The sequence below is a fragment of the Nannospalax galili genome, unplaced genomic scaffold, assembly GCF_000622305.1.
Source record: "Nannospalax galili isolate Female #2095 unplaced genomic scaffold, S.galili_v1.0 scaffold24, whole genome shotgun sequence".
In the NCBI taxonomy this organism is placed as follows: domain Eukaryota; kingdom Metazoa; phylum Chordata; class Mammalia; order Rodentia; family Spalacidae; genus Nannospalax; species Nannospalax galili.
Window position 1 is genome coordinate 1,171,669 of NW_008352654.1, and position 27,292 is coordinate 1,198,960.

The window sequence follows — 27,292 nt, forward strand, 5'->3', positions numbered from 1 at the left end:
CAGATCCAAGTATCCATAAAATACACAATATTGTTTTGTATATTTTAAGCTTAGATAAGTGATACCATATTGTAATCTCCTCCTGCAATGTTTTTCCTTCCTCATTAGATTTTTGAGATTTAATTATGATAATATAATTAGCCCAAATTTATTCATTTTGACTGTTGTGTATTGTTCCTTTGTCTAAATATACCACAGTTTATTTATTCATCCTCCTGTTTCTGGATGTTTAGATGAATTACATTTTTTTGCCATTACAAACAGAGCTTGACTCAGTTTTCATACATAAATAAATTCATAATTAAAAGGAAACTTTGTTATCATTGCCCTAAATTAAAAGTAATACTACTTGTCAAAAAGAGAAAATTATAGGAATATTGCAATGAAAACAAAATGTTTTTCAGTTCTGGTCAGACACTGTTTCTTGTCATGGAAGGTCAACCCTGTAGCATGTTCTCTCTATGGAGAAGAGAACTGATTATGTCCTGGGGTGGGAACCGGCATGAGAACCTAGTCTCAGATGGAGACTTGTTCACTGGCCTAACTAGGTTAGAACAATCATCCAACAGAGAATCTATTCCTTGACATGTGATTCAGCACTGCTGAGTTTCCTGACCACGTAGCCCTAAAATCCCTGTTCCTACTCTCAGTGTTGCTTGTCCCACTTTTGAAGATGAATTAGATTGGGTGGATCAAAGCATTCAGTGTATAGCATGTGTCAGGCACTGTGTTAGTCTACAGTGGCAAAGAGAAAAGGAAAGAACCCTCAGAATACCAAGACAGAGGCATGGATCCCAGTGGCCTGAGCTACTAGCACTAAATGATCACAGTGGGTCCTGGGAGCAGTCGGATGCATGTCAGGGGAGGTGTACACAAAGGAGGTAATGTCTGAGCTGGACGTCTTGGGAGTATATAGAAGATTTCATTTAGCAAACAAGAGACAGAAACTTTCTAAGCAGAGGGAATAGCTCAAGGGGAGGTATCAAAGTGAGACATGGTGACAAGCTTATAGCCTCAGAGGAGCACCACCCTTGGTTGTGGATGATTATAGAGACCAGAGGAAGGTGATGGGGGCATTTAGACTGTAGAGGCAAGTGGGGGCTATATTGACTTTGGAGAAGTCAGTGGAGAGCTGTGAGAGGTTTTCAATGAAGGGCCAGTTTGATCAGATTGGTCTTAGGTAGAATAGTGGTTATGCCAGGCTATGAGCCAAATGTAATTCTGGACATTGGGTTGTTGGTCCAGTACTGTCACCTGGAAGATTGGGCTCATATGATCTCTGAGTGGTAGGAGGGTAACTTTTGGGGAGTCAGAGCTAGTGAATCCCCAGCTCAGCTAGCTCATTTACTTATTCTGCTACCAGAGACCCCAGAATGGTCATCTCCCAGCTGATCTCTCCTGGCTGGGCCTGTACACAAGACATGGCTTCTAATATTCCCAGTACTGGCCTAGAAGGGACTCTTAGAAACTCCCATTGAGTACCTGAGTCTCTTTTAAGCACCCTCCAGCCCCATCCTGCCCCTTCTCCTGGCAGCCTTTGATTCTGGCTTGTCCTTGCTGTGGCTCTGACATCCCCCAGTTCTCTTCTATGGGCAGGTGAGGCCGGTCTGGCTGTTGACTTTCTACCCTCAGCTATAAAACTGTCTTGAAGGACTTTGGGGTGATAGTGGCTCAAGGGGCCTCTTTCGGCTGGCCTTAGTGCTCTGACCTTCCAGTCAAGTGTGCTCTTCTGTCTGTGCTGTCTGGGTTCTCATGGTGCATGCAATATGTTTCAAAGAACTTCCAGCCTCCTGCAAGGCCCTATCACTACTACAAGGGGTAGTGACTTCCAAATGGGTGGACAGCTTTTCCCTTCTACCCAGGTATATGCTCAAAAACCCTGGCAGCCCTCTATTTGGGGCTTGGTGACTTGGACCTTGATGGGAGGAAGACTTCATGGAACCAGAATGGTGCTGAAGGTAGTAACCAGAGAGACAGAGCTCTTGGCCAGCAGGACATTCTGGGAGCTCCCTGGGAGGCAGCTCCCCACGATGTTGGGCCCAAGGGCCAGGAATGGGCTTCAGCCTTTTCAAGCTGCAGGAATTTATTTTGAATTCTTTGTATGACTCCCAAAACCACACAAGCTTTGGGGTCCACTCAAATGTCAAACAATCTCCTAAGCGGGACCAGATGCTCGTCATCCTGGCCCCAAAGATCTGAGGAATGGCCACCCACTCCAGCCTCTGGCCTCCATACTTTTCCCTCCCACTCACCTCCGGTTTCATCTTTGCCTCTTTTGATGGGGCCAGGAAGCCTGGCCTGGCTTAAGGGGTTTGACCCCAGAGGTCTTCTCCAGGATAGGCCCTTCTTGGCAGTCACCCTTGTTCAGCCATTGGGGTCTGCAGGTGCTAAGGCTGGAGAACCTTTTGGAGTGATGGCACTCACCAGATTCTGAGGGCAAAGTTTGGGCAAGTGAGGTGAGTGCCCCACCCAGGTCCAAAGGTCAAGGTCTCATGAAGATGTCCTCAGGGACAACACCCAGAGGTAGGTGGGGGGGACTGCATTCCCCCATAAACCACATGTCATTAACCTTCCCAAGTGAAGAGTGTGCTTGCTGAGCAGAGGCTGCTTTGTCACATCCCCTCTTCCTAACAATTGTCACCATAGAAGTGACCTCAGAGCCCTGCTCCTTCAGCCTCCCACTTAGCACTCAGTCTCATTGTGCATGGGCCTACACAAGGCTACTCCTCCTAGTTTACATTTGTGAGAAGGTAACACATTTGTATATCCTTAAGACTACTGGCATGCAACTTCCCTTGGGGTTGTCAACATTTGTAGGGCAAAGAACATATTGTGTGGTTTTTGATGAGAGACATTATAGAGCAGGAACCTGGCTTAGAGTTGGGCCAACACAGGTTTTTTTGTTTGCTTTCCCTGTTGTGGAGAGGACCCAGGGCCTCCAGCACACTAGGCAGGCACTCTCCCACTAAGCTACACTCTACCCTGCCAACCCTGGTTTGAGGTTTGAATCTAGCTCTGGTGCTTGGTGGTTATGTGGCTTTGACAAATGACCGAAGCTCTCTGAACTTGCTTACCAACTTGTCTTTGTTACTTTCTGTTTTTGTTTTGTTGTTGTTTGAGACAGGGTCATGTTACACAGCCTAGGCTGGCCTAGAACTCTTGCTGGCGCTAGGATCACAGGTGTACCACCACACCTCGCTCCTTATGGTCTTCTTTGTATCAGATGTTAGACACCGGTGTATCCTTTGATCATGACAATCACTCAGTGAGGCAGGAACTATCATCTCCATTGTGCAGATGGAGACACTGAGGTTTCTCAGAGAATGGCAGAGGCACGATTCAACTTAGGTCTGCATCAAGCCATAGTTCCTGGGCCAACCAACTTCCCTGTAGAATGGGGACAATCTCCCCAGCCTCCAAGTATTTCCCTAGGCCCTGCCTGAAGAGGGCTGTATGACTAGTCCCATTTCTAAGCATCCATGTGTTGACCTTGCTCTGGTGACCCCACAGGAGGAATGTCTGCGGGGGACAGTGCTGCCCAGGGTGGACGACAGCAAACAGCACCAACCACTGTATCAAACGTGAGTGCCCCCCTGTCCCATCTGCCCCTCTTGCTCTTGAGATGGGTTTAGCTGAGGACTCTAGGACCTGGAATAGACAGGTTTTCCCTGGCCTCCTCCTGAGGATGCAACTGGTCTCCATAGTGGCAAGGAGATTTTAAGGTGCCTCCAACTAGAAACAGTTTCTCAAAGCAAATTCCTGCTCATGTTTTAAACTTGTGAATTCCCTCCTGCTGCCCTACTGTGTTGGTACCCATGTGCCCTACCCCCTTATGTCTCTAAACATGCTTGTGGTCTGCAGAACACACCTGTCCCCAGAGCCTTCAGGGGCACCATTCATGTTATGTGCTATGGGAGTCCACTTCTGCCCTGACATCTGGCCTTGCAGACCTGGCCTGTCGGGTAGGTATGGTACTAGGATAATCAGATAAGGCTCTGAACCTGTCTGGAACAGTCTTCCCTCAGATTACTCTGAAGACTGCCAGGCTGACTTAAATGATGGGAAAAAGAAAAGTCCTCTTAGCTGTCTGGGGACCAAAGATCAAGGGAGGAGCATGATCTCTAGGTTGAGTGTTCTACTAAGGGTAGAGAGAGCCATGGCCTGTGCTCAACCTCCATTAATAATGTCAGAGGTAGTAACAATGACAAGAGCAATACCTATGTAGTACTCACTTTATGCAACGTGCATTTAACCCACCCTTTGGGGGACTATTCATTTGGTAGATGAGGAAACTGAGACTTACCTGGCTATGTAATGGTAGAAGTAGAATTGGAACTCCAGTAACCTGGCTCCAGGATGCTTCTTACGCCTTGCTGCCAGGTATCAGGTCTTATATTCTGGACCTCACACTGCATCGGGGATCTGGGGATGGTAGGATACTTGCTGGAGCTGCTACTAGTGAAGAGTTGAACATTATGATTACCCAACACTTTGCTGGGTTCATCACAGACATTATACCAGTTAAGCTTCTCAGTAATCCATGAAGTATACATTCACTTGCCCCCACCTAGGAAGACACTAAGGCTGTGGTTGGTTAGGAAACATGGCCAAGGACACAGTAGGGGCTGGCTGGGATCCAGGTGGTCTGAGCCCCTGACTCAGTCCTTCCCAACAATAGCCGAGGCTGGCATTTCCCACAGGTGATATAGGATATGGGGGTTTAAGGGAACCCTGTGGGATCTTTCTTCTTTGCATCCTAGGCCTCCTCTTAGGTCACACCAGCTTCCTAGCAGCTCTGTCTGATTGTCTCTCCTGTACCTTCCACTACCTCTGCCAGGACCAACCCTGGCTGCAAGGCCTTGGTCATGCCAGCTCCCTGTCTTCCCTCAAGGATGAACATCAGGTGCCTCTCATATAAGGGCTTCACAGATAAAAGTGCAGGTGTGTGACAAAAGGCACGGTATTTCTCACTGAGTACCCTCATCTCTGGTTTCCAGGGTCTCTTGAGATGGTGATATGATAGGGCTGTGACAGGAATGATTAAACTCTGGGACTCTGCCTTGGGTCTCATGGCTCTGACCCCTTTACTATTTGCAGATGTAGCTCTGAGGACCTCTAGACAAAAACTTAGTGGGTATCTTGCCTACGCACCCTTTCCTTTTCAAGGAACCTGGATGAGTGGGGACCCTCATGGGTGAATGCAGCCCCTCTGTGACTGGAGGCAAGGCTGGGGAGAAAACTCTCTTCTCTCTCTCTTTTTGAGACAGGATCTCACTATGTAGCCTTAGCTGGCTTCAACCTCATGACTGTTCTGCCTCAGCTTCTCAGGTGCTAGGATTACAGGTCTGTGCCACTGTAGCCAGCCTCTTTCTTTCTTTTAGTGCTGGAGATCAATCATAGAGCCTCTCATATGTTAGATAAATGCTCTACAGCTGAGCCAGCCTTCCCTCATATTTTAAAAGGTAAACAATGTGACCTTTGGAGAAGTGGCATCTTGCTCAAGGTCCCTCATCTTATTAGTGGACAGTCTGAAACCAAATCAGCTCCAAGCCACTCCCTTGGGCAGAGAAACCAGGGGAGTGGTGACCCAATGGCTTTATGCTAAGCAGAAGTTCAGGGCTAGGGCCAGGCACTAGCATTTTTTAAAAAGCACCTTAGATGATTGTAATTGTGGCAGAAAACGCTGGAGAAGAGTTTGAAGTCCACTACCAGAAGGGACTCCCCTCTGGACATTCTCACAAATCTTCATGGATCCTGCTAAAGAGCAGATTCTGATTAGCAGATATGAGGCAGGGCTGGAGACTGCTTCCCACAAGCACCCAGGGGCTGCTGGGGCTGCTGGGCCAGGAACCACACTTTGAGAAGCAGTACCCTGGGGACTCTGGAGGTTGGGGGAGGGATCTGAAGTTGGAAGTTGGGGAAGGATAGTATGTTCTAGAGAGCTTGGCCTCTGCAGGGAGGCTTTGGCTGGTAGAGTGTTGCTGAGGTCTACTGGAGCAGGGTAGCTTCACAGCTTCTCCCCAGTTGCTGGAGGGGTCTGGGCCTGGCTGCACTCAGACCTCCAGGCCTGGAGGCTGTTTCCTAACTCACATGTCATTTTCCATCATTTTTCTTTGCCAGACTAGAGTTTCAACACTGGAAACTTGAGGTTGGGTAAGTGCAGATTGTCACAGACCCAGCCTGTGTGTACCTTCCTGTCTCAGAGGGTACTGCTGCAGGACGTGCTGGTATCCACTCCCATCTTATTTCTCTGCCCAGCCCTGTTATGCTGTAGCTCCCATGCCCTCTCTCCCAGGACCAGGCTCTGGGCTGGAAGCTCTCCGGAGGGCATTGCCAGTGGGTCAGCCTTCCCCATTTGAAGTGGGCTGGCTTGCCCGCTGGTGGACTGTGTGCTAATTAGCTGGTCCCTGTACTGTTTTCTTGTTGCTATTTTGCTGCTAATGAGCCTAATGTGAACCACGTGGGCAGTGGGGTATTGGCCCTGGATGCTCGACCCAGAGCCGTGTAGAATGTGGGGCTCTTGGCTCCACACCCTGACAGCTGGCTCTCTGCTTCCCCAGTGGCTTTGCACTGCCCTCTCCCCTCTACATAGCTGCCCTTGGGGCTAGAGGGAGATTTCCATGCCAGGGAATGTTCAAGATTCTGTCCTAGCAGTTTCATGCATGCGGGGTGCCTTCCTGGCAGGTGGAAATGAGAGCAGATAAGGAGTGTATGACATACCCCACTGCAGCCTTGGCCCCAAACCATGTGGAGACTTAGTTTCTCCTCTGGCTCCCTAGATAGCTGAGAACCTGATTCATCACCCATGTGCAAAAGTACTGGTCCTGGCTCAGCTGTCCATTATTCCTAGTCTATCTCTTCCCTCATGGAAGCGAGCCTAAATGACCCTAACATGCCATTCCTGATCCCTGGCCAGCCTGCTTCCTCTTCCCTGCCAAGTCACTGGAACTTGGGGAGCTGCTGTGCCTCTGGGTGCCCATTGTTGTATTTCCAGCTCTTCCTTCCACCTTGGTGGGGTCTGGAGTTGGGCCATCATCTCCTCCCTTGGTCTTGGTATCTGCCTTTCTTTCTGTGACCCTGCCAGCTCTCCCACATGATTTATATGTTTATGTATTTGAGGAAGCCGCTGACTAGGCCTGCCCAGGCCTCTCAGCTGAGGGGAAGGACTGTCGGATGTGAGGCAACTGTCCTGTTTGTAGCAGCTGTTTTTGGAAGACTGTCCACTTTTCTCAGACTGGCTTACTCCTGTCTCTACCCGACTAGGGAAAGGGCTATAAAACCTCTTCGACTTTCTCATTTGATCTTGATCTAAAGGCATAGTGTGTGTGGCTGCTCTGGGGAGGAAAAGAGATTCCTTGTAGTGGCTGACAAGGGCCCTATCTCTAGCCCCGAACTCTTGCAATAAGGTTAGAGCAGATGCTTTGAATTATGATATAAGAGCCAAGGAGATGGGTGCTTGAATTCCAGTTCTGCATCCTTGGGCAAATAACTAGCCCCTTTTTTAGTTGGAGCCTAAAATATATGACAACCATAAAATAGAAATAGAAGTATATGACAACCTTTACAGAGCTGTCTTTGGGGGGTTAACAATAACGATCTCTGGCCCTTACAGTGTTAGGGAATATCCTGAGCACTTTGTAGTGATTTTTAATACAATGACCCTTGAAGCTAGATTTGATCTTTCTTGCCTTTTGCAAATGAGCCTGGTTAATTGTTTAAGCCAGGGAGTGTGTTCAGCAGAGATTCACTATATGTGAATCCGGCCTCTGGTTCCAGGGGACCAATCCTTACCACCATACTCCCTGCTAAATGAGCTACTATGCAGACACTGGCACATGGTTTGTTAGCTGGTACTTTGAGCACTGTCCCCAGAGCTAGATTATTTGGGTTCAAATGCCAGGTCCACTACTTGGCAGGTACGTGGCTATGGACATGTAGCTTAAGCTCTCTATGTCTCAGTAAACTGTGACTAATAATAATAACTGCCTTCCTGAGTTGTAAGGAACAAATGAGGTAACTTAGGTCAAATGTTTCATTCATGGTCTGGTATGTTCTATGTGTTCTATACTGCAGCCTTGATTTCTGAGGGTGGGGGCTGTCTCACTGCTCACAACATATAGCATCTTTTACTCAGAAGGGACTGAATGGTACAGTCCCTTTTCCAGGCTAAGCTAAGAGATCCATTTCTGCTGTCCAGCTTCTGTTAGCTCCTCCAGAAACCCCATGGTGCTTAGGGGAATCTGATAATAGAGACCTGGGCATTTGCTCCTGTTTTCTTTATTTATTTTTATTTTATGTGTGAATATATCACCCGCATGTGTGTAAGTGCACCCATGTCATGCAACGCCCATGGAGTTCAGAAGAGAGGGTTGGCTACTGTGGAACTGGAGTTATAGACAGTTGTTAGCCACCATCTGGGTGCTGGGAATTGAACCCGGGTCCTCTGCAAGAGCAGTCAGTGCTCTTAACTGCTGAGCCATCTCTCCAGCCCAATCCTGTTTTTCTTTTTATCTGGACTCCACTTGGCTTCCCTGAAGGAGTTTTTCTGATCTCGTCCTGTAGACTAGCAAATGGGAAGGCTTCAACTTTGGAGCCAGAATCCCCTAGTTCAAACCCTTGCTCTGATCACTTAGTAGCATGGTGCTCTTGGGCAAGTTGTTGACCACTGTAAGCCTCGCTTACCCCCATTTGTCAGAGATGAGAATAGTACCCATACTAGTTAGAAGAAGAAGGTGATATACAGAAAGCAGTTATCTCGGGACCTCACTATGCTAAATGCTTAACAAACCCCAGGAAAATAGGGCAAGGCAGGGGTAGGATCTTCCTTTCTTCTCCCCCCCTTCCTTGCCCCACTTAGCACAGAGTCCCACACTAGAACTCCAGACTGGCTTACAAATCACTCTATAGTCCAGATTGGCCTCAAAACTCCTTCCTCAGCCCCCAAAGTGCTAGAATTATAGGTGGGTGCCACCATACCTGGCTTAGAAATCACTCTATAGTCCAGATTGGCCTCAAAACTCCTCCTTCCTCAGCCCCCAAAGTGCTAGAATTATAGGTGGGTGCCACCATACCTGACAGAATTTTCATTTCTTCACTGACTGGTTAGAATTGCCAGGAACCAGAAGCTTATGTCTGTGAATGTTCATCTTTGAGTAAACCAATGGTAGAGAGATTTTCTAGGAGGAGGCTAAAGAAATTATATAACCTCAGTGTGGAGACCCAACTATTAAGGAGGCATGGCCCCAGCATGTCACGTAAGGCATGTTAGCTCTTTATGGTAAGCAGTATATCTCCCCATGAGACTGTTTGCCCATTACAGTATTTGAGAGATGTCGTTAGCTAGGAGCTTCCTGAAATCAGGTCTGGGTCCTCTGACCCCAGCAGAGTGCCTGGTCTGCTCTACACACCAGTGTGTCCTCTATGCACATGTTCCTGACGACACTTCTTTTCTACCTGCTACTAAACAGAGGGTTTCCCAGCACTTAGTCCAGGACCCATTTCTTTCTCACTGTACTGCTCCTAGAATGATTTGCTTTCTTGGAGATGTAAAAGTTGTCTTTGGACCCTTGGAGTCCAGATTTATAGATATCCTTAGCTAGACCCCTGAATCTGCTGCTCACTTAACATCTGTTGTGATGCTTCCTTGACTGTCCAGCCCCAACATTTGCAAAGCAAGCTCTTAATTTCTCTCCTTCTGAGCCAGCTCCCTGGCCAGGTCTTGCCTACGCTGTGGCATCTCTAGACACATAGGGGCATCTGGGATACCTTCGTGCTCACTCAAGCTTTGTCATCATCCCTTGCAAAGCTCTGTTTGTCTCGCTTCTCACGACCCTTGTGGACAGTCTGTGCTCTCTCCCTGTCTTCCTCCCCACACTATCTCATGTGCCTGGCCTCTTGTCATCCTTCCAGCCTCTGCACCATGCCCCCCTCCTCAGAGGTACAGCTTCCAATCCCTGATTAGAGTTGTTCCTCATCAGTTTTGTTTTTCTGGATCTTACCCCTTGACTGTTGCCTCTATATCTTCACATCCTGGTTTCTGTTCATTTGTTTGTGTTTAGTGTGTCCCTCTGACTAATTTGGAAGTTCCATGAAGCAAAGGATGGTATGTGTCTTCTTTATCATCCTAGGCAAGCAGTAAATACTGAATACTCAATCATTTTCTAGAAAAAGACACAAGGTTCCCAGAGGTAAGGCTCCTGTGGTCACATGGTTAGGATTCGGACAGTCTGTGACGATAAGGTGGCTTTTCCTCTGTGCTTCTGCTCTGCCATGGCTGGGTGTACCAGGGGTGGATGGCTCCATGTCAGTCACAGAACTGTCCTCTATGTCCTGGGAACTGCTTTCCAGGAAAAGACTCCTTCATCCTTGATGGTGCTTTGTCCTGATCTCCCTCCCATCCTCTCACCTCTGGAGACCCTGTTGGCACTCAGGCTTCCAAAGCTCTAGCTTCTCCTAGTCAAGACCTCAAGGCTGTGAGATGTGCCTGCTGTGATTGGTGGGAATTGGGGCTGCTTTCTGCCATAGTCCCTGACCTGGGGCCCCCAACTGGCCCAGCATCTCAGCATTTGTTAAAGCAATTAACAGGGTAGTCCAGGCAGAGAGGCTGGGGCCAAAGTCTGACTCACACCTCCCCTTCCTCCCCTCCGGCTGCCAAACGGTAGAGGCCCACTTGGCCTGCCAGACAGCGTCTGCAGAGAGTATACAAGGGGCCAAAAATGGCATCTTTCTCTCATTAGAGGCTTTTATGTGAACACAACTGCTATTTTGGAGCCTGGTGTTTGGCTGGCCTCTGAGCCCCAGTGCTGTTTCCAGCAGTCTCAAGCAGTGGCCCAGCACAGCTGTGGTGGGAGCAGGGCAAGGCCCTGGAGCCCTGACTTATCCACAGCCTGGGGGCTCAGGCCCAAGGCTGGGACAGGCAACTGTTATGGGGCTTGGGTGGAAAGGACTAGTCTCCAGAGGGTTCTGGGGGTGTGTGAGCTAGACAGGGATTCTCAGGGTCTCTGCCATCAGGGCCATAGGTGATGTCCCCATAAGCACATTCCAGAGGTTAACTGAAATCTTCAGGTGGGATCTCAGGTGAGGTACCCAGGGAGGGCCTGAGACAAGTATGTGGACAATTGGAAACTATCATATCTGCAAAGTCATCTGGGTGAGAAAGAGATCAGGTAGCACAGGGGAGAGGTTGTTGGTGTCCTAGGAAGCAGATTTTAGGAAAGGAGAGAGCTTAGGGAACCTTGAGTCAGTATCTCATCTCACAGGTAAAGGTGTCTATGGGACACAGAAAAGAAATGTCCTGTCTAGGGAAGTTAGGCGTAGGGTCGGGAGAGGCTGTCTGCCTATGCTACTGTACCTGATACTAGAAACTAGCCCTTATCTCTGTACCATCTCATTAGCCAAGGCCCAACTGACATTACTTTTCCCTGGGAAAAGACTAAGAAGTTCAAAAGCCATCTTGCCTGATTTTTATTTTGTTATGGTTGTGTGTGTGTGTGTGTGTGTGTGTGTGTGTGTGTGTGTTTTGTCTTTTTTTTTTTGTCTTTTTGAGACAGGGTCTCCCTGTAGCCCCAGCTGTCCTGGAACTCACTATGTTGACCAGGCTGGCCTTGAACTCACGGAGATCTGCCTGCCTCTGCCTTCTCTGCCTCCCAAGTGCTGGGACTAAAGGCATGAACCACCACGCCTGGCCAGTGTTTTGTCTTTTTGAGACAGGTTCTCCCTGTAGCCCCAGTTGTCCTGGAACTCAATATGTAGACCAGGCTAGCCTTGAACTCACAGAGATCCACCTGCCTCTGCCTCCCAAGTGCTGGGATTAAAGGCATGCACCACCATGCCCTGGACTGTTTTTTTTTTTTTTAATTAATTAAAAAAAATTTTTTTATGTGTATTTGTGTATTGCCTGCATGTAGGTAAGTGCACCCATGTCATGCAATGCCCGCGGAGGTCAAAAGAGGCTGTCAGATCCCCTGGGATTGGGGTTACGGACAGTTGTTAGCTGCCATGTGTGTGCTGCGATTCGAACCTGAGTCTTCTGCAAGAACAACCAGTGTTCTTAACTGCTGAGCCATCTTTCCAGCCCTGGTTTTATGTTTTTAAGCTTTGCAGTGTTGTCTACTAGAAAGTCCTATGATGTGCCCTGTATCCTCTGGCCTCCACACACATCATCTTGTTTAATATGGCCACCATGAGTCACCAGTGACTACTAAGCACTTGAAATGTAGCTAGTGAGAATCTGGAGCTGAGTTTTAAATTTTATTACATCTCATTCCAGGCCATTTACATTAAATAACCACATACTGTGCTAGTGGCTGTGGTATTGGACTGTGTTGGACAGCGCAGCTTTAGAGAGCACAAAATGTGTCCACAGCCAGAATCTGTTGAGATGGGAATCAGCAGCCTTGTTTCATGGGAGAAAAGACTGAAGCTCCAATGAGGCATCTAAGTACCCAAGGTCACACAATAGGATGTGGTTGAACTGGTTCACTCAAAGGATCTCCTACCTCTAAACCTTACTGCGAACCATAGCTAACCACCAGAGATTCTAAGCAGATGGCAGCAGCAATCAACAAAGTGGGAGCTGTTTCTAGAATCTTCCCCCAGGCCTGCCCAGTCTGAGTTTGGTCTCCTCCCCAAAGTAGGTGTTTTGTGTGGAAAATCTGAGCACACCTTTGCTCAATTGTTTTGGAGCAGAGTGAGGGTAGTTGGGGTACAGCCAGAGAGGAGGGGGTGTTGGCAGAACAATGCCTCCATTTCTTGCTTTCAAAGCAATTTTGGGAGTGTTTGTTTCTTCTCTTTTGGCATCCTGCAAACTCCAGGGAGCTGAACTCTCCACGTATCTAATGTTGAGTGAGGAAGGAGTGTGGTAGGGGAGGGAGGGCTGGAAAAGGCAGGGTTCCAGAAGAGTCCAAGTTATGACTGACTGAAGACTGGCACAGCCTTCAAGTTGTGTAAGGGCACTGTCCTCCAAAAAGAAGGGATGGATGTGCTACTTCTAGTGAAGATCAATACCCAGAGAGCTAAAGGTAAACACTGGCATCATGCTGATAATTTTCCAATAATCAAAGATTCATTAGAGACGTGTGTGTGTGTGTGTGTGTGTGTGTGTGTGTGTGTGTGTGTGTGTAACTCCAAGGGCAAAACATGAAGACTTGCCAGTCCATCAGGGTTGGGATTTTCTCTCTTAAAATGCCACAGCCTTGCATGGAACTACCTATCCTCGGGTGCTTAGTGTTTTGCTCTTAGCTACTTGCAAAAGCTCTTGCCACAGACAATTTGAAGATGGTCAATTTGCTTTTGATACTTGCCTTGAAATCTGTGATCATTTGTTTTCTATTAGTTGCCTTTAAATACAAGGACTCACAGTCATTCTTGCCCCCACCTCTCAAAGTGTCACTGGATTTCACGTTCTAGTAAAATATTTAAAACTTGGGGCTGGAGGGATGGCTCAGCGGTTAAGAACACTAGTTGTTCTTACAGAAGACCCAGGTTTGAATCCCAGCACCCACATGGAAGTTAACAGCTGTCCGTAACTCCAGTCCTAGGGGATCCAACAGCCTCTTCTGATCTCGACGGACATTGCACGACATGGGTGCACTTACCTACATGCAGGCAATACATGCATGCACATAAAATAAAAATAATAAATAAAAAAAACGTTTAGAAAAAAATATTTAAAACTGTTGGCAAGGTGGTTCAGCAGGTAAAAGCACTTGCCACACTGACCTACCAACCTGAGTTTGATTCCTAGAACCCATGTAAAGGTAGAAGGAGAGAACCAACTCAACAGAATTGTCCTCTAATCTCCACACATGTACCACAAAACACCATCTACCACATCATATACACACACTAAAGATAAATAAAAATAAAAATTTAAAACAAAAGAGCCAATGTATAGTGACCAACTTTTCATTTCGTTTAAAAAGAGGATATTAGGAAAATTTAAAAACACCTACCTGCTAGGTGGTGGTGCACGTCTTTAATTCTAGCACTTAAGAGGCAGGGGCTGGTGGGTTTCTGTGAGTTCAAGGCAATCTAGTCTACAATGCAAGTTCCACACCAGCTGAGGCTACACAGTGAGACTCTATCTCAAACAAACAAAATAAATTAAAAAAGCAAACAAAAACCATCTACTACATGCCATCACCTTTAATTAAAAATGCCATTTTGGGGGCTGAGGATATGACTGAGTGGGTAAAGTGCTTGTAATGTAAGTATGAGGACTGGAGTTTTGTCTCCAGCACTCACATACAAGCCAGGTAGGTGTAGCAGTTTGCCTGTATTCCCAGTGCTTGGGAGTGAAAGATGGGATCCCTGGAGCAAGCTGGCAAGTTAGACCAGCCAAATCGGCACTCTTGGTTCAAGTGAGAGACCCTGGCTCAATCTATAGGGTGGAGGGTGATCAAATGTCAACCTCTGACTTTTACATGCACATGCCCACAAGTGCACGTGCACCAGTACACACACATGAGCATCCACCAACATGCAAACACACAGACACATAGCCCCCTTTATTAGAGAACACTGTATCACACAGCAAACCAGTGAAAACTGTCAGAATGCTCCTTAGACAGGCAGTTGGAGCAACCATTGTGGAACACTTACAGGTACACCAGGTGGGGAGGAGTTCATGCTCTAGTCTCATAACACATGTGCTTGGCTCTGACCAAAACACTTAGACGTTGTAGTATTTTACATGCTGAGACTTGTGAAAAACATACAAGACAGGTTGCTAGGAAACTGGTGAGAACTGGTTTAAAACCTTGGACAACCTCCCAACATGGAGGATCTGCCTCAGCAAACCAGGAAAGGTCACCTTCCCAGGAGGGTGTTTATCTATCAACACATCTGGCTGGTTTGGAAGTCTTAAGACTTTTATTTACGATAATATTATAGACAGATAAAATGCTATTTCCATAGTTTACCTCCTAATCACTCATTTCCCACGAGCTGTTCATTGTACCAACCACAGTCTTCATTTAGGATGGAAGTCCCAGCTGAACAAAGACCTTCCAGTAGTGTAAATACTCCCACCAAGTGGAGCTGGCATGTGTGTCCTGGTCTTGTTTATCTCTATGCTCTTAGTGCCTGATCAAGAGAATGTGCTCACTGATCTTGGTTGAAAGCATCAACAAATAAGGCAGGACCAGAACTGAGTGGAGAGAGGCACAGGGGCCTCTCTTGCAGGGCTGGGAATCTCCAGTTTCTAGAGGGTAAATGATGTTATTATTAAAGTCAAAGATGGGCCGTCTTTGGGACTTAGGAGGGGAGGGTAGAAGCTAGGCCATCTTACATCAAAAGCCATCTTTGAAGCAAGAATAACTTGCTCAGAGTCAGAGTTGCATGACCCTCCTCTCATGCATGCCAGGTTTTGGGAGAGAGGCATGGGTCCACATGGCTTCACTCTTCCTAAAAGAAAACAAGGCCAAGACCTTCCTGGGGCACACATGGCTTCCTCAGAGTTTTCTGCGAGGCTGGCCTCAGTTGACAGGATATATGGTAGAGATGGTGGTGACAGGGATCTGGGTAGATGGTTAGGTGGTGGGCCAATTCCATTTGGACAGAGGGAATAGTAGACAGGCAATAGGCCAAAATCTTGTGGTGGCAGTTTGTGTTTGGGGAAGGACTCAGCTTACAATTCTCTGGCATGGTCTGCTTACATGGGGGCTAGGGACCTATTATAAAGGGGCACCAAGGCACTTAAGAAAATGCCTTGGCCTTAGGATCCAGCTCATGTTTAGAATCTTTAAGTTATTTCCCTATTCTTTTACTATTCTCTGATTAGGCAGCCCGGCCCTTGAGTACCCTTGATAGACATGATGCCCAATCTTTTCATTCTTTGCATGGCTAGTCAGCATCACCTACTCCAGGAAGTTTTCCCTGACTATTCCTTTAACCAGCCCAGCTTAGAGGCTCTGGCTTATTCCATGGACCCAATGTGTCCTGCTTTCTGTGTAAGTGTACTAGAGATTTTTTTTTTTTCTATCACAAGCCTCAGACCTAGTGAGCACTCTGAAAGTGCTTATTAAATGAATGCATGAACCGGCACATATTGTACCTTATAATCTGAAGTTTACTGTGTGACTTTGGAAGGGCAAGGGGTTCTGGAGTCTCCGTTTCTCACCAGGGGTAACCTGGGATGTGCAGCCTCCCAGGGCTAGGCTTCCAGGGACCCTTTTGGTGGCTCACTTGAAGCCAACAATTCCTTTTGTCTCATCATCAGCTCTAGGCCAGGGCTCTGAGGTGGTAGGTGTGGCATAACTATGTGATGCCATATTATGACTATGCACAAATAAAGACAGCCTGATTCTTAGCATCCATTTTAGCCAAAAGGGGACCTGAACTGCTCTGAACCTGTTCCTTCATAATTCTCTTGGAACTGTGCTCTTGAACAGGGACCCCCCTTCTTCTTTTATTGAAACAGTATATCCAGCATGAAATGGGGAAGTAAAAGTGGGCCCTTATCGGAGGACCTTGTCCTTTCTGATCCCTACTGATCTAGGTCAGCACACACACAACCATAAACATTTTCAGTTTAATCCCATCTGTTGCTTGAAACGCAAATAAGATACTCTGATAGGTCTAAGGAATATCTAGTGGTTGGCAGTGCTTGATATGTAAAGCATACAAACATTCATACACTGTTCTGGGCTGTGTCTGGGTCAAGGGCAAGCAAGGGTCATGAGGAATTAAAGCTATATAGCCAGGCCACAAAAGGAGCTGAAGGCTTAGTAAGCCTGTTTTACATTACAGGCAAATTGTGATGTGTTAAATGATCTCAAAACATCTTTAGTTATAGTAGGAAGACGAGCCACGCTAGCTGTACTGGAAGTTGGTGGCAAGGAGTGGGGCTGAGCTATTTAGTCAAGGATGTGAGTGTTAGTTCTATTATCTACCTAGGTGACTTTAGACAAGTCTCTTAACCTCCCTGACTTTCAGAGGCATTATGGGTAAAATAGGAATTAATCACACCTGCTAAAAAGTATTGTTGAGACATAGAGTCTGCAAGACACAGTGTCTAGCATATTATCAACACCCACTAAAAGAAGCTGCCAGAGTGAAGAGTATAATGATTTGTTATTGTTGGGCACATGCCTGGAGCCAAAGATACAGAGACAATCACTGCACTCTAAGGGGCTGACTGTATAGGTGGGGACCTTGATACACAGGCATAAAAAGCCCATCCACTGGATGAACCCAATCAGTGGCGTATCTAACAAGTACTTTTCCTTATTATTTAAAAGAGGTAGCTGCTGAAAGGTAGGCCATCAGGGATGGAGAAGTGGCTTTGAGAGAATACTAGCACTTAGGTGAGTGGTTAAGGGGAAAGCCAGAAAGCAAGTTCAGCCAGAGTGGGATGACTTAGGGGATCAGACTTGGGAGGTCTTCAGTGCTAGTCTGTGTACTGGTATTCTGAGGATATTGGGGAGCCACTGAAGATCTCTAAATGGGAGATGATATGGGCAAGGTAGGATTGGGAGAGTGTATTAGAGGAACAGCACTGATAGAATGAATATACATTATAAGGAGATTTATTAAATTGGCTTACATGATATGATCTGGGTAGTACAACAACAGATGTCTTTACACTGAAGAGACTGAGAACCCAACAGCTGTTCAGTCCATGAGGCAGGATGTCTCATTAGTTCCAGTCTGGTGTTGAAGGCCTGGAAGATTCCTGGAGAACCACTGGTCTTCAGTCCATCTTGGGTTCTGATGACAGTGAAGAACAGCAGCAGTAGTGGCGGCAGCAACAGCAGAGTAGATGCACCCAACAGCAAGACATGGTCAGGGTAGAGGAGCTTGCTAATGTGGGAAGGCAATGGGAAGGCAAGCTGACAAAAGCGAAGGTTTTTCCCTTGGACAACTCTGGCTGTTCTGTAACTTCTCCCAAACTCAAAGCTGTACTTGTCTGGAGGTGGGTGGCAGGGAGAGATATGGTCCTGGGAACCTTCAGAGGCCAGGATTTAGGGTTCTCATATCAGTTAAGGACCAGGCAAGGTTCTCTCCCTGGGGCAAAAGCTCCTCTGATGTGATGGTGGCAGGTGGTCCATGGCCTTATGGCATCTGGCCCTGCTGTCATCGATCTCTCTCTGTCTCCTCAGCCGTGTGCCAGCCACCTTGCCAGAACCGGGGTTCCTGCAGCCGGCCCCAGCTCTGCATCTGCCGCTCTGGCTTCCGTGGGGCTCGCTGCGAGGAGGTTATTCCTGAGGAGGAATTTGACCCCCAGAATGCTAAGCTGGTGCCCAGACACTCAGTGGAGGGGGCACCCAGCCTGCACAGGAGCAGTGAGGCCAGAAGCGGTCCCATAGCCAGAACACAGCCATTGGTACCACCACCACTGCTACCAGCCAGGTAAGTCTCCTGGGTTGGGGGTGGGTGGGACTGTTCCTCATCACTATGGAGGGTACAAGGCTAATACCTATGTTATGGACTTGTGAGGATTAAATTAGTGAATATAAGAAAGGTGTTCAGAACAGCAGCAGGTGCATGTGTCAGCTCTTTATAAGTCTTCCTCCCCTTCCTCCTCCTCCCCATCTTCCTCCTCTTCTATCTCCTTTCTATATTCCTCCCTAGTGTCCTCTCTGATGTTGGAAGACATCCTGCACCAAAGAAAGACCCCTCTGTCCATTCACCATTCGCTTTTCTCCTTTGAAGGAGGAGAAGGTACGCATGAAGGAAGAGAACGGAATAAAAGTGAACAGGCAGTTGACAGGCAATGGTCCCTGGCTCGCTTGCTAGCCAACCTGGCTAGACATTTTCTAACTCAGGACAGGAAATCTGAACTTTGTAAACTGGTCCATTTCTAGGGGATTGTGTTTTGCTTTGGGTTTTTCAGGTTGATTTTTCCATGTGCTTCTACTTAGGAAGTTCTTTTTGAAATGTTGCAACCGTGTCTTGCTGAACTAAGGGGAAAATGGATTCGCCCTCTCAGAGCCAAGAGAACCCAAGAGGAGGCTGACTTTGAGGTCAGGTCCTTAGCAGGGAAGGTCAAGAGAGACCCGCTGAGTAGGAAGAAGGAAAAGGAGAGGCGGTGGTAGCTGCCCAGCAACTCTGAAAGTGGGTGTAGCAGGCAGACTACTTTAAGGTGGCAAGGTGCCAGGACCCTGAACACCCAAGCAAGTGGTTTCCAAGGGCAGCTAAGAGCAGGAAGAAAAGATGGATGAGCTCAAGTTGAGGCTTAGGGAGCTCCAAGGTAAAAGCCCAACAGCCATCTGTGTCTAAGGCCTGCAGATGCTGGGGCAGACAAGGAACAGAACAAAGGGGCTGGTCATACCTATACTCTGTTGTAGGTGGTGAGTACCAGACAGATAGGCCTATGTGATGGTACATGCAAATGCCAGCTTGAGGGACAGCCAGGGCAGGGAGGGCGCAGAATCTTTCCAGCTGGACTTTCCCCCTGCAAGTCTCCTTTGGCTTGTGGAATTTATTCACTGGCAATGTACTGATCCTATGCATGTCCACGCTGTTTGGCAAGTTTCTCTCTCTCTCTCTCTCTCTCTCTCTCTCTCTCGTTAGAGTCATCTGACACCCTACCCCACCTTTAGTCCATCCAACTCTCCCCATTCTTTAAAGCCCAGTCCCACCAAAGCCTCCCCAAGTCTTTTCTGTCCTGCTATCTGGCCCCATAGCATTTTCTTACTGGCATGTTTTATGAGGGTCTGAGCCCTGTAATTAGCTAGACTACCTGGGCCATACCCTGGAAGACAGCAACTTTTCTAGCTCCTTCCGAGGTACATGACTTGCAGATAGTTAGCTTAACAAATAGGCCCACCTGGCATTGAATCTCACCCTGTGCCTGGAGCCACAGACACTACCCAAAACGCCACTGAGGCGACAGGACAAACCAGGCTAGATGGACAACATAGAGGTTCTGGAATTGGCTGTGAGTTTTCGGGGGAGAGCCAGGTCCTTACTCTGATAGTTATAGGCTGTAAATCCCATGTAGGGAGCTCTGTGTGAAGGCACCTATAAGAGGCCAGCTCAAGGGCCATGCTTTACCCTGTAGTACTTTTCACTTTGCCTTGGGATAGGTCCTTATTCATTGGACCAGGAGCTCTCTGACAGGATGGTGTCCTGCTTGGTCATGAATGCATTGTCCCTGGAACCAGACACCATGCCTGACACACTGTAAGTGGTCAATAGTAGGTGCTCAATCAATTTGTGAGTGAATGGCCGCAAAGTGAGGAGTATCAGTTACGGATGTTCAATACTTAGAGATGTTGTCTCCCTGTCTAAGAGGCAGTGGAGGCCAAGGTCCTGGGTAAGGTCTTTGACCCACAGTGGGGCCATCCTCCTTGACTTTCACAGGATTCTCAGCCAGGGACTACTGTGATGTACTCATGAGTTACAGCCTCCAGGCCAATCTCTTGCCACTTTGCCCTGAGGCCTCCATGACATGAAATCTGGGAAAGCCACTGTCAGCCACTGCCCACCCAGCTGTGTTTTGCTTTGAGAGGCCAAGTCCCACATACTTGATGGTGTTAGACATTTCCTGTGGGCCTGGCCAGCTTTCTCAAGCAGCTGCTGGCCTCTTTCCTTATAGCAGTTTGGACAGGCCATTTATGTCCAAAGGAGTGACATGACACAGAGGACATTCTAGGAGTGGGAAGGAGGGTGAGATGTCTGGGGAGGGGCGGCACTACAGGAATGGTGATGATAAAAGTCCCTTCAAAAGAACTAGGCAGAGGCCAGGAAATGTGTCCTGGAGGTGGAAGAGAGGGAAGGAGGCCTATAGAGACCAGTATGCATTGCTGTCCAGCTGTAGCCTGAGCTGCCTGTGGGACTTGGAGACCCTCTCAAGCCCTATGTCCAGGCTTCCTTTCCAAGATTGGGCAGAGGGCCTGGCCCACCTAGGAAGCAACTGAGGCAAGGGGCTTGAGAAATAGGGATGATTACAAGAATGGGGACAAGTGGGGCTGTGGAAAACTGACTTAGATCAGTACACGTCCTCTATGCTAATCTCCTGGGAACTTGATACACAGCTTCTGATTCCACAGGTCTGGAGTAAGTATCTTATGTGATCCCAGATGGTGCTGATACTGCTGGTCTGTGGACTACATTCCAGTACCACCGGTTAGCACCTGGGCTTTGGATTCAACTAATCCTTGGCCTCAGTTCTGTGTTTATACTCACCAGCTGTATGACATTAGGAATATATCCTAATCCCTTTGAGCCGAGCCAATAGTGTCCATTGGACTACTGGTTACCAGGATTACCAGGAGGGTTACCAGGAGTATTAAAGGATGAAATGACGACATCAGGTGAGCAGGGCACTTAATGTGGTATCTGATACTAGTATTCAGTATGTGTTAGTCATCAATGGGCGGCGTCTTTTTACCATCAGGACTTGGATGGAGAGTAGAGAATTGGTGAGGGGTGTGTGTGTGTGTGTGTGTGTGTGTGTGTGTGTGTGTGTGTGTGTGTACTCATGTAGATATATGGTCGAGGGAAAAGTAAGGACTCAGATTCAGTCCAAGGGGAGGTGTGGCAAGCAGATCTGCCAGGAGTGGCTTTAACTGACTTGGGTATGGTTATTATAACAGGATTGTTGTCACCAGACCCATGAGAGAAACCAAAGTGGAAAAGGTTTATTTTCCCAGGTCCAAAGTTGCAGACCCCCTACTATTTATTTACTTCTTTGTGAGAAGAGATCTTTTCGTTTTGTTTCGTTTGTTTTGTTTTAAATTTCAGCTGAGAACTTTCTTTACCACTTATGCCCCCATTCCTTGCTGTTTTCAGGGAGGTAGTTCTGGAAGTGTAGATAGGCCACCTGAAGGTCTCTGGACAGCCCTTTGACCCTAGCACATTTCTGCCCAACAGAGATACCTAGGGTGACCAGGAAGTTGGAAACACTGTTCCATCCAGACAGAGCAGGGCAACAGGCCGGTCTGCACTGGACCTTTCTGTTCCTAGAGTCAATAATATCAGGGGATGTCTTTTGCATAACAGACTTTGGGACAGATATCCCAAGAGTTGTGCAGTGCTCAGCCTATTGCAACTATATGTGTGATTCTAGACTTGGCTTATTTCAGAAGAGGTGAGGAGAGAGGAAGCTGTCTTCCAAAGCCTGTTGCTTCAAGGCGGTCTGCTCCAGCTGGGCTAGGCCACTGATTTCTCTCTAGGCTCTTCTGAAAGAAGAAGGGACTTCTGGAGGTTAGGGTACATCTGCCCAACCTAACAGATATTTGAGACTCAGAGCATTCAGGCCCTGGGTAGGGCAGGACTGGCCTTGGAGTGCACTTGTGCAAATTATAAAAAGACAGGGCTCTGCACAGATGTAGCCCAGGGCATGTAGTCTGGCTTTGACCCTGGGACTTAGGGGTTCAGGGAGCAGTTGTAAGAAAGGTAGAGGCCAGTGTATCTTCCTTCTCCATAAGCGGCAGAGCCAGTGAGTCTCCTTTTGCTGCACTTGACCCAATGCAGACACTTCTGTGTTAGTGAGGTGAGCCTCGGCTTGCTCAGGAGAGAGGGGGCCAGGGACCCCCAACATTCCCCTGCTCCCCTCAGAGGGTACTAGGCAGATTATGCTTCTTCTGTAGTACTTCTCTCTCCACATGTTTAAATTTAAAAGTGGACATCTGACCAGAGGAGGCTCCAAAATTTCTGGTAAAAAGTCTGGGTGCCTCACTTTTCCAGAGATCTCTCAGAGCTGAGACTTTTCAGGCCCCCTCCTTAGCTTTGGTTTCAGAAAAGAATTATATTAGCTCTCTATCAGTATGACAAAATACCTGAGGTAATTAACTTATAAAAAGAAAAGGTTTATTTTCAACTTGCAATTTTGGAAGCTCCAAAGACCCATTGCTCTAGACTCTGGTTGGCAAGCCAGATGGGAATAGTAGAGAGTGAAGTGGTAAAACAAGTTGCCTACTTCATGGCCAGGAAGCAAGACAGGAAGAGGAAGCTGCCAGGGTCCCAAATCCCATTTGAGGGTATATCCCCCACCCATATACATCAATGACCTAAGGACCTCCAATTAGGCCCCACCTTCCATAAGTTCTACCAACTCCAAATAGCACCACCCTAGGGATCACGCCTTAGCACATGGACCTTAGGTAGATGGTCAAGATGCAAACTATATAGCAAGGACTCTTCTGGGCCCAACCCTAGGCCCAGTCCTTTACAAATTCCGGTTTGGCCTCCTGCCTGCCCACAGCCTGCAGCAGCTCAGTGAGGGAGAAGGCTACAGATGACCATCATCGTCACCACCACCATCACCACCAGGACTCACTGTACCCCTGCTGTGTTTCAGGCACTGTGCTAGTTGATGCTCCTTATGATCCCTCAATCATTAGAGCCACCAGCTCAGTGATATGTAGGAAGTGGATGTTGCACAAATGTCTTTTGTTCAGTATTGTCTTACACTGTTCTTAGAGCATAAATGGGGGCAGGCAACTCCCAGGAGCAGAAGGGCAGGGAGGACCCCAGAGCTCCTTGTGCCTTACTAGTGGGTCTAGATTTCTGGTTACAGTGGTGACTGTTTGGGCTAAGACTGGGAGGACTAGGGATGTGGTTAGGGAGGTATTTAGTTTCTAACAGTGGAGTTGTGGTTACAGTGAGATTAGTGATGCTATTAGTGTGGCATTAGGGTAAGGGTTGAAACAGGATTGTGGTTAGGGTTATGGTAAAGCAGAATTTAAGACTGTGGGTGTTTTGAGTGTGCTGTGGTTTTAACCTTTCCTCTGAGGAGACTTAAGGAGGAAGTCGGGCACTTTATGGGCTCCACCTAACCCGATACTTGGGATGCTGTGGCCCAGGGGTTGAGAGTAGGGGTCATAAGTCAGACAGACCACAATTTCATCTGATTCTGTTGCCCACCAGCTGTGGGATGTGGTGGACATTTTTTCACTTCCCAGAGTCTCAGTGTAAAATACAGCTCTTTCGAATGCTGACTGCACAGGGCTATGGGCTGATGGGTGACAGACCCAGGACAAAGTGCTGAGTCACACAGTTCAGGGATCAGTACTCCATAGCAAGTAGTGTTTCTTATTTGGCTCAGAGTTCCAGCAGGAGAGGAGGATGCTCTGTAGGGACAGTTTAGTATAGCCTGTTTACAAGGTATGGGCTGGGGAAGGGAAGGACGAGGGCCTGTGGACCTCTGTAGCAATGTGAATTCTGAAGGGACAGGCAGTTGCTAGGATCCAGAGTAGTACAGCCTCAGGACAGGGCTGCTCCAGAGCCAACCTGCAGTGCTTGTTCTGAGGCTGTGAGAGGATGGCACCTCTACTCTCTACCTTCCTGCCCTCTGATCTCCTGCTGAGGTTCCCATTGGCTAGTAGGCAGGGTGAAGGTGACTCCCAGGGTCCACTGTGGACTGCAGGGGCAGGGAGAAGATATCCAGCACACTGAGCCGCCCTCACAGTGCCCCTGTGAGGAGGCTGGTCTGTCGTTGCCTCTCCACAGTGAGGAAGCTGAGGGCAACCCACATTTGTACACATTTTGCTGGACAGCCTCTGGAGTAGGTGAGCTGATGCAGGCACAATTATTTCCACCTGGGAGCTACAGAAGACTGGCTTAGGTGGGCTTCCAGGGGGTTTCAGAAAAATTCAGAAAGCAGTGAGAATCACAGTTGTATTCCACACAGTCCAATGTGACAGCAAGGGGTGCTTGCTGGTCTCAGTAGAGCATGGATATATATGCCGCTTTCAGCATTGGACTTGAAAAAGTAGTAAAGAAAGGCAGTACCCTTCAAGATTTCCATTTGGAAAGAAGAGGTTAGGGAGCAATGATGCAAGAGAAAAGGAAAGATACTCAAAGCTCTGGGGGTGCACGTGTGTGACACAGAGTCTGGGTGGAAGTGCACAGGGGGTCCACGTCTTCAAAGTCCCAGTGGAGGCTTCCCAGGCCCTGGGTTGTCTTCCTTTGAGTTCAAGATTTTCAAATTTGTATCAGGTTTCATCCCTTCCAGGGTATGTGGAGGAAGTTTCTGATTTATGGGCCCAGTAGTTTTTCCAGTTGCTCCATCTGTAAATCTGCCATCAGTTAGTTCATTTGGCACTGCCAGAAAAGCCACTGAGCACTTCCCAGGTGAAAATTACTTCAGCAAAGTCGAGTGGCATTAAGGTAACTGTAAGAAAAAAAGTCTCTGAAACACACTTGTTTCTTTTTGTGGAACTCATTGGATCTGTGCTCCTCCCCATCATCCTGCAACCATTCACATTCAGTTGAAGACATGCACAAGTACTCTGCCTCTGGGGAGGAGCTAAGGGAGAGGCCTAAGCTGAACAGGGTAATTTCCTAGAAATGGGTGAGAAAGGGGGAAATGGGTGGTAAGCAAACCCCACCTTATAAGACTCCTGCCTTCAGGACCTGGAGGGGCATCTGTGTGTGTGTCCGTCTGTCTGTCTAGAGATGACAGTGAAAATTGCTAAATGATTTCCAATAATGAAATGTGAAAACACATAGTTCCTTTGTGAGCCACATAGCTGTGGTTTTGTGTTCATGATTCATTGTGGAAGTGAGTTGCTGGGACAGGCATTTGGTAGAGGGTTTTTTTCTTCTTCTTCATATTTCTCCTAAAAAAATATTTGTGAAAGGTCTAAAATTCAAGGAAGTTGAGTGCTTCTTGAAGGGAAAAAAACCCCAAGTCTTGAAAACAAAGATTACAAATCAAAACTTCTGGAGCTACTGAGCATTTGCTCCCAGCCCTTTGCCCACACAGGACTTTCCTGATGGGTCCTCAGCCCTGACCCCCGCCTCACTTGTCCACCCACATGTGTTAGGTTGTATCAGAACCTCTTGCAGGAATTTGGAACTGAGGGGAAGCAGTGTCCTCTGAGTCCCCAGCTAGGTCATACCCTGCCAGCACCCTTTCTTTGAGGAAAGATAGTGTCTACATTTTTACTCCCACATACCTTTTTTCTTTTTTGAGACATGGTATCCCTGTAGCCCCAACTGGAACTTGCTATGTAGACCAGGCTTAACCTCATTTCATAGAGATCTACCTGCCTCTGCTTCCCTGAGTGCTGGGATTAAAGGTATGTACCACCATGGCCGGCTATTTCTTGCCATACTGGCTTGTTCCCCTGCCCTATGCTCAGCCTGCTTTCTTACACCACACAGGACCAACTGCCCAGGGGTGGCATGCCCACAGTGGGCTGGGCCCTCCCACATCATTCGACAATCGAGAAAATGCACCACAGACATGGCCACAGGGTAGTCCAATGGGGAAAATTCCTCAACTGAGATGCCCTCTAACCAGGTGTGTCAAGTTAACAACTAAAGCTATCTAGCACAAGCACTTTATGACTTATTTTTATTTTTATATGTATGTGTCGGGTGCATGTACACATATGTGTTTGTATATGTGGAGGCCAGAGTACAACTTTGAGTGTCATATCTCAGGAGCTGTCTGCTTTGGGTTTTTCTGAGACAGTCTCATTGGGACCCAGGGCTTACCTATTTGACAAGGCTGACTGGCCGGCAAGCTCCAGGAATCTTCCTGTATCTGTATTTCCAGTATTGAGGTTATGAGCACATGCCACCATACCTGGATGTTTTTTACATGGGATCTGGGGATCAAACTCAGGTTCTTGTGCTTGGGTGGCAAGCACTGACTGACTGAGCCATTTCCCCAGTCCTCATGGCTTCTCTTTGGCACATCTGAATTGCCTGCACATCTTCTTAAACTTCAGGCCAGGATTAAGCAAAATAAGGGTCATTTAAACACAAACACTATGATACCATGACAGGTGTTCAGATAACTGAAACAGCTACTAGGTGACTCACTGGGGTGGGCGGGGGTGTGGGGGGTAGCATATACAGTGTAGAAACACTGGACAAAGGGACAACTCACATCCTCACAAGTATAAAACAGGATGGTGAGCGATTTCATCATGTTCTTTGGAATAGTACACAATTTAAAACATAAATTATTTCTGGCATTTCCCATTTAATATTTTCAGACTGAGGTTGACCTTGGATCAATTAAATTACAGAAATGAAAACTGCATTAAAGGAAGAATATGTATTTGATTGAGATAGCTTGTGTTGGGAGAAATGTGACTCCCAAAGAGTCTACCACCTCATTTCAGCCATCCACCTGTTATCTGGGATACCAGCCAGAGGAGACACTGTTAAGACAAGTCTCATTATAGCCTGATTCAGCTCAACTGGGTTCCTGTCCTTGGATCTGAAAGCAGTAACCCTCCTTTAGCACAAGCAGATGTCTTGTTCCAATAGCCAAGGGAGGCCCAGGCCCAGGTCTCCAGTAACATATCTGCCCACATCCTTTAGTTCAATGTCCCTACTTATCTACCCTACAACAATCTAAGCGCGGTGGGGCGGGGGGGGGGGG

General features: G+C 47.6%; 1 protein-coding gene across 13 annotated transcripts in view; it reads left to right on the forward strand.

Annotated features, from left to right (window-relative positions):
- The window catches only part of Ltbp2 (latent transforming growth factor beta binding protein 2), a 103,369-nt gene that overhangs the window by 4,636 nt on the left and 71,441 nt on the right, over positions 1 to 27,292 (forward strand). For all 13 annotated transcript variants that reach the window (XR_003846535.1, XM_029554389.1, XM_029554390.1 and 10 more), the window contains exons 2-3: positions 3,511 to 3,581; positions 18,102 to 18,351. Coding sequence is in view for 12 of the 13 variants with exons in the window: in XM_029554389.1 (XP_029410249.1) it covers positions 3,511 to 3,581; positions 18,102 to 18,351 (321 nt within the window). In the remaining variant the exon portion in view is untranslated. The remainder of the gene's footprint in view (positions 1 to 3,510; positions 3,582 to 18,101; positions 18,352 to 27,292) is intronic.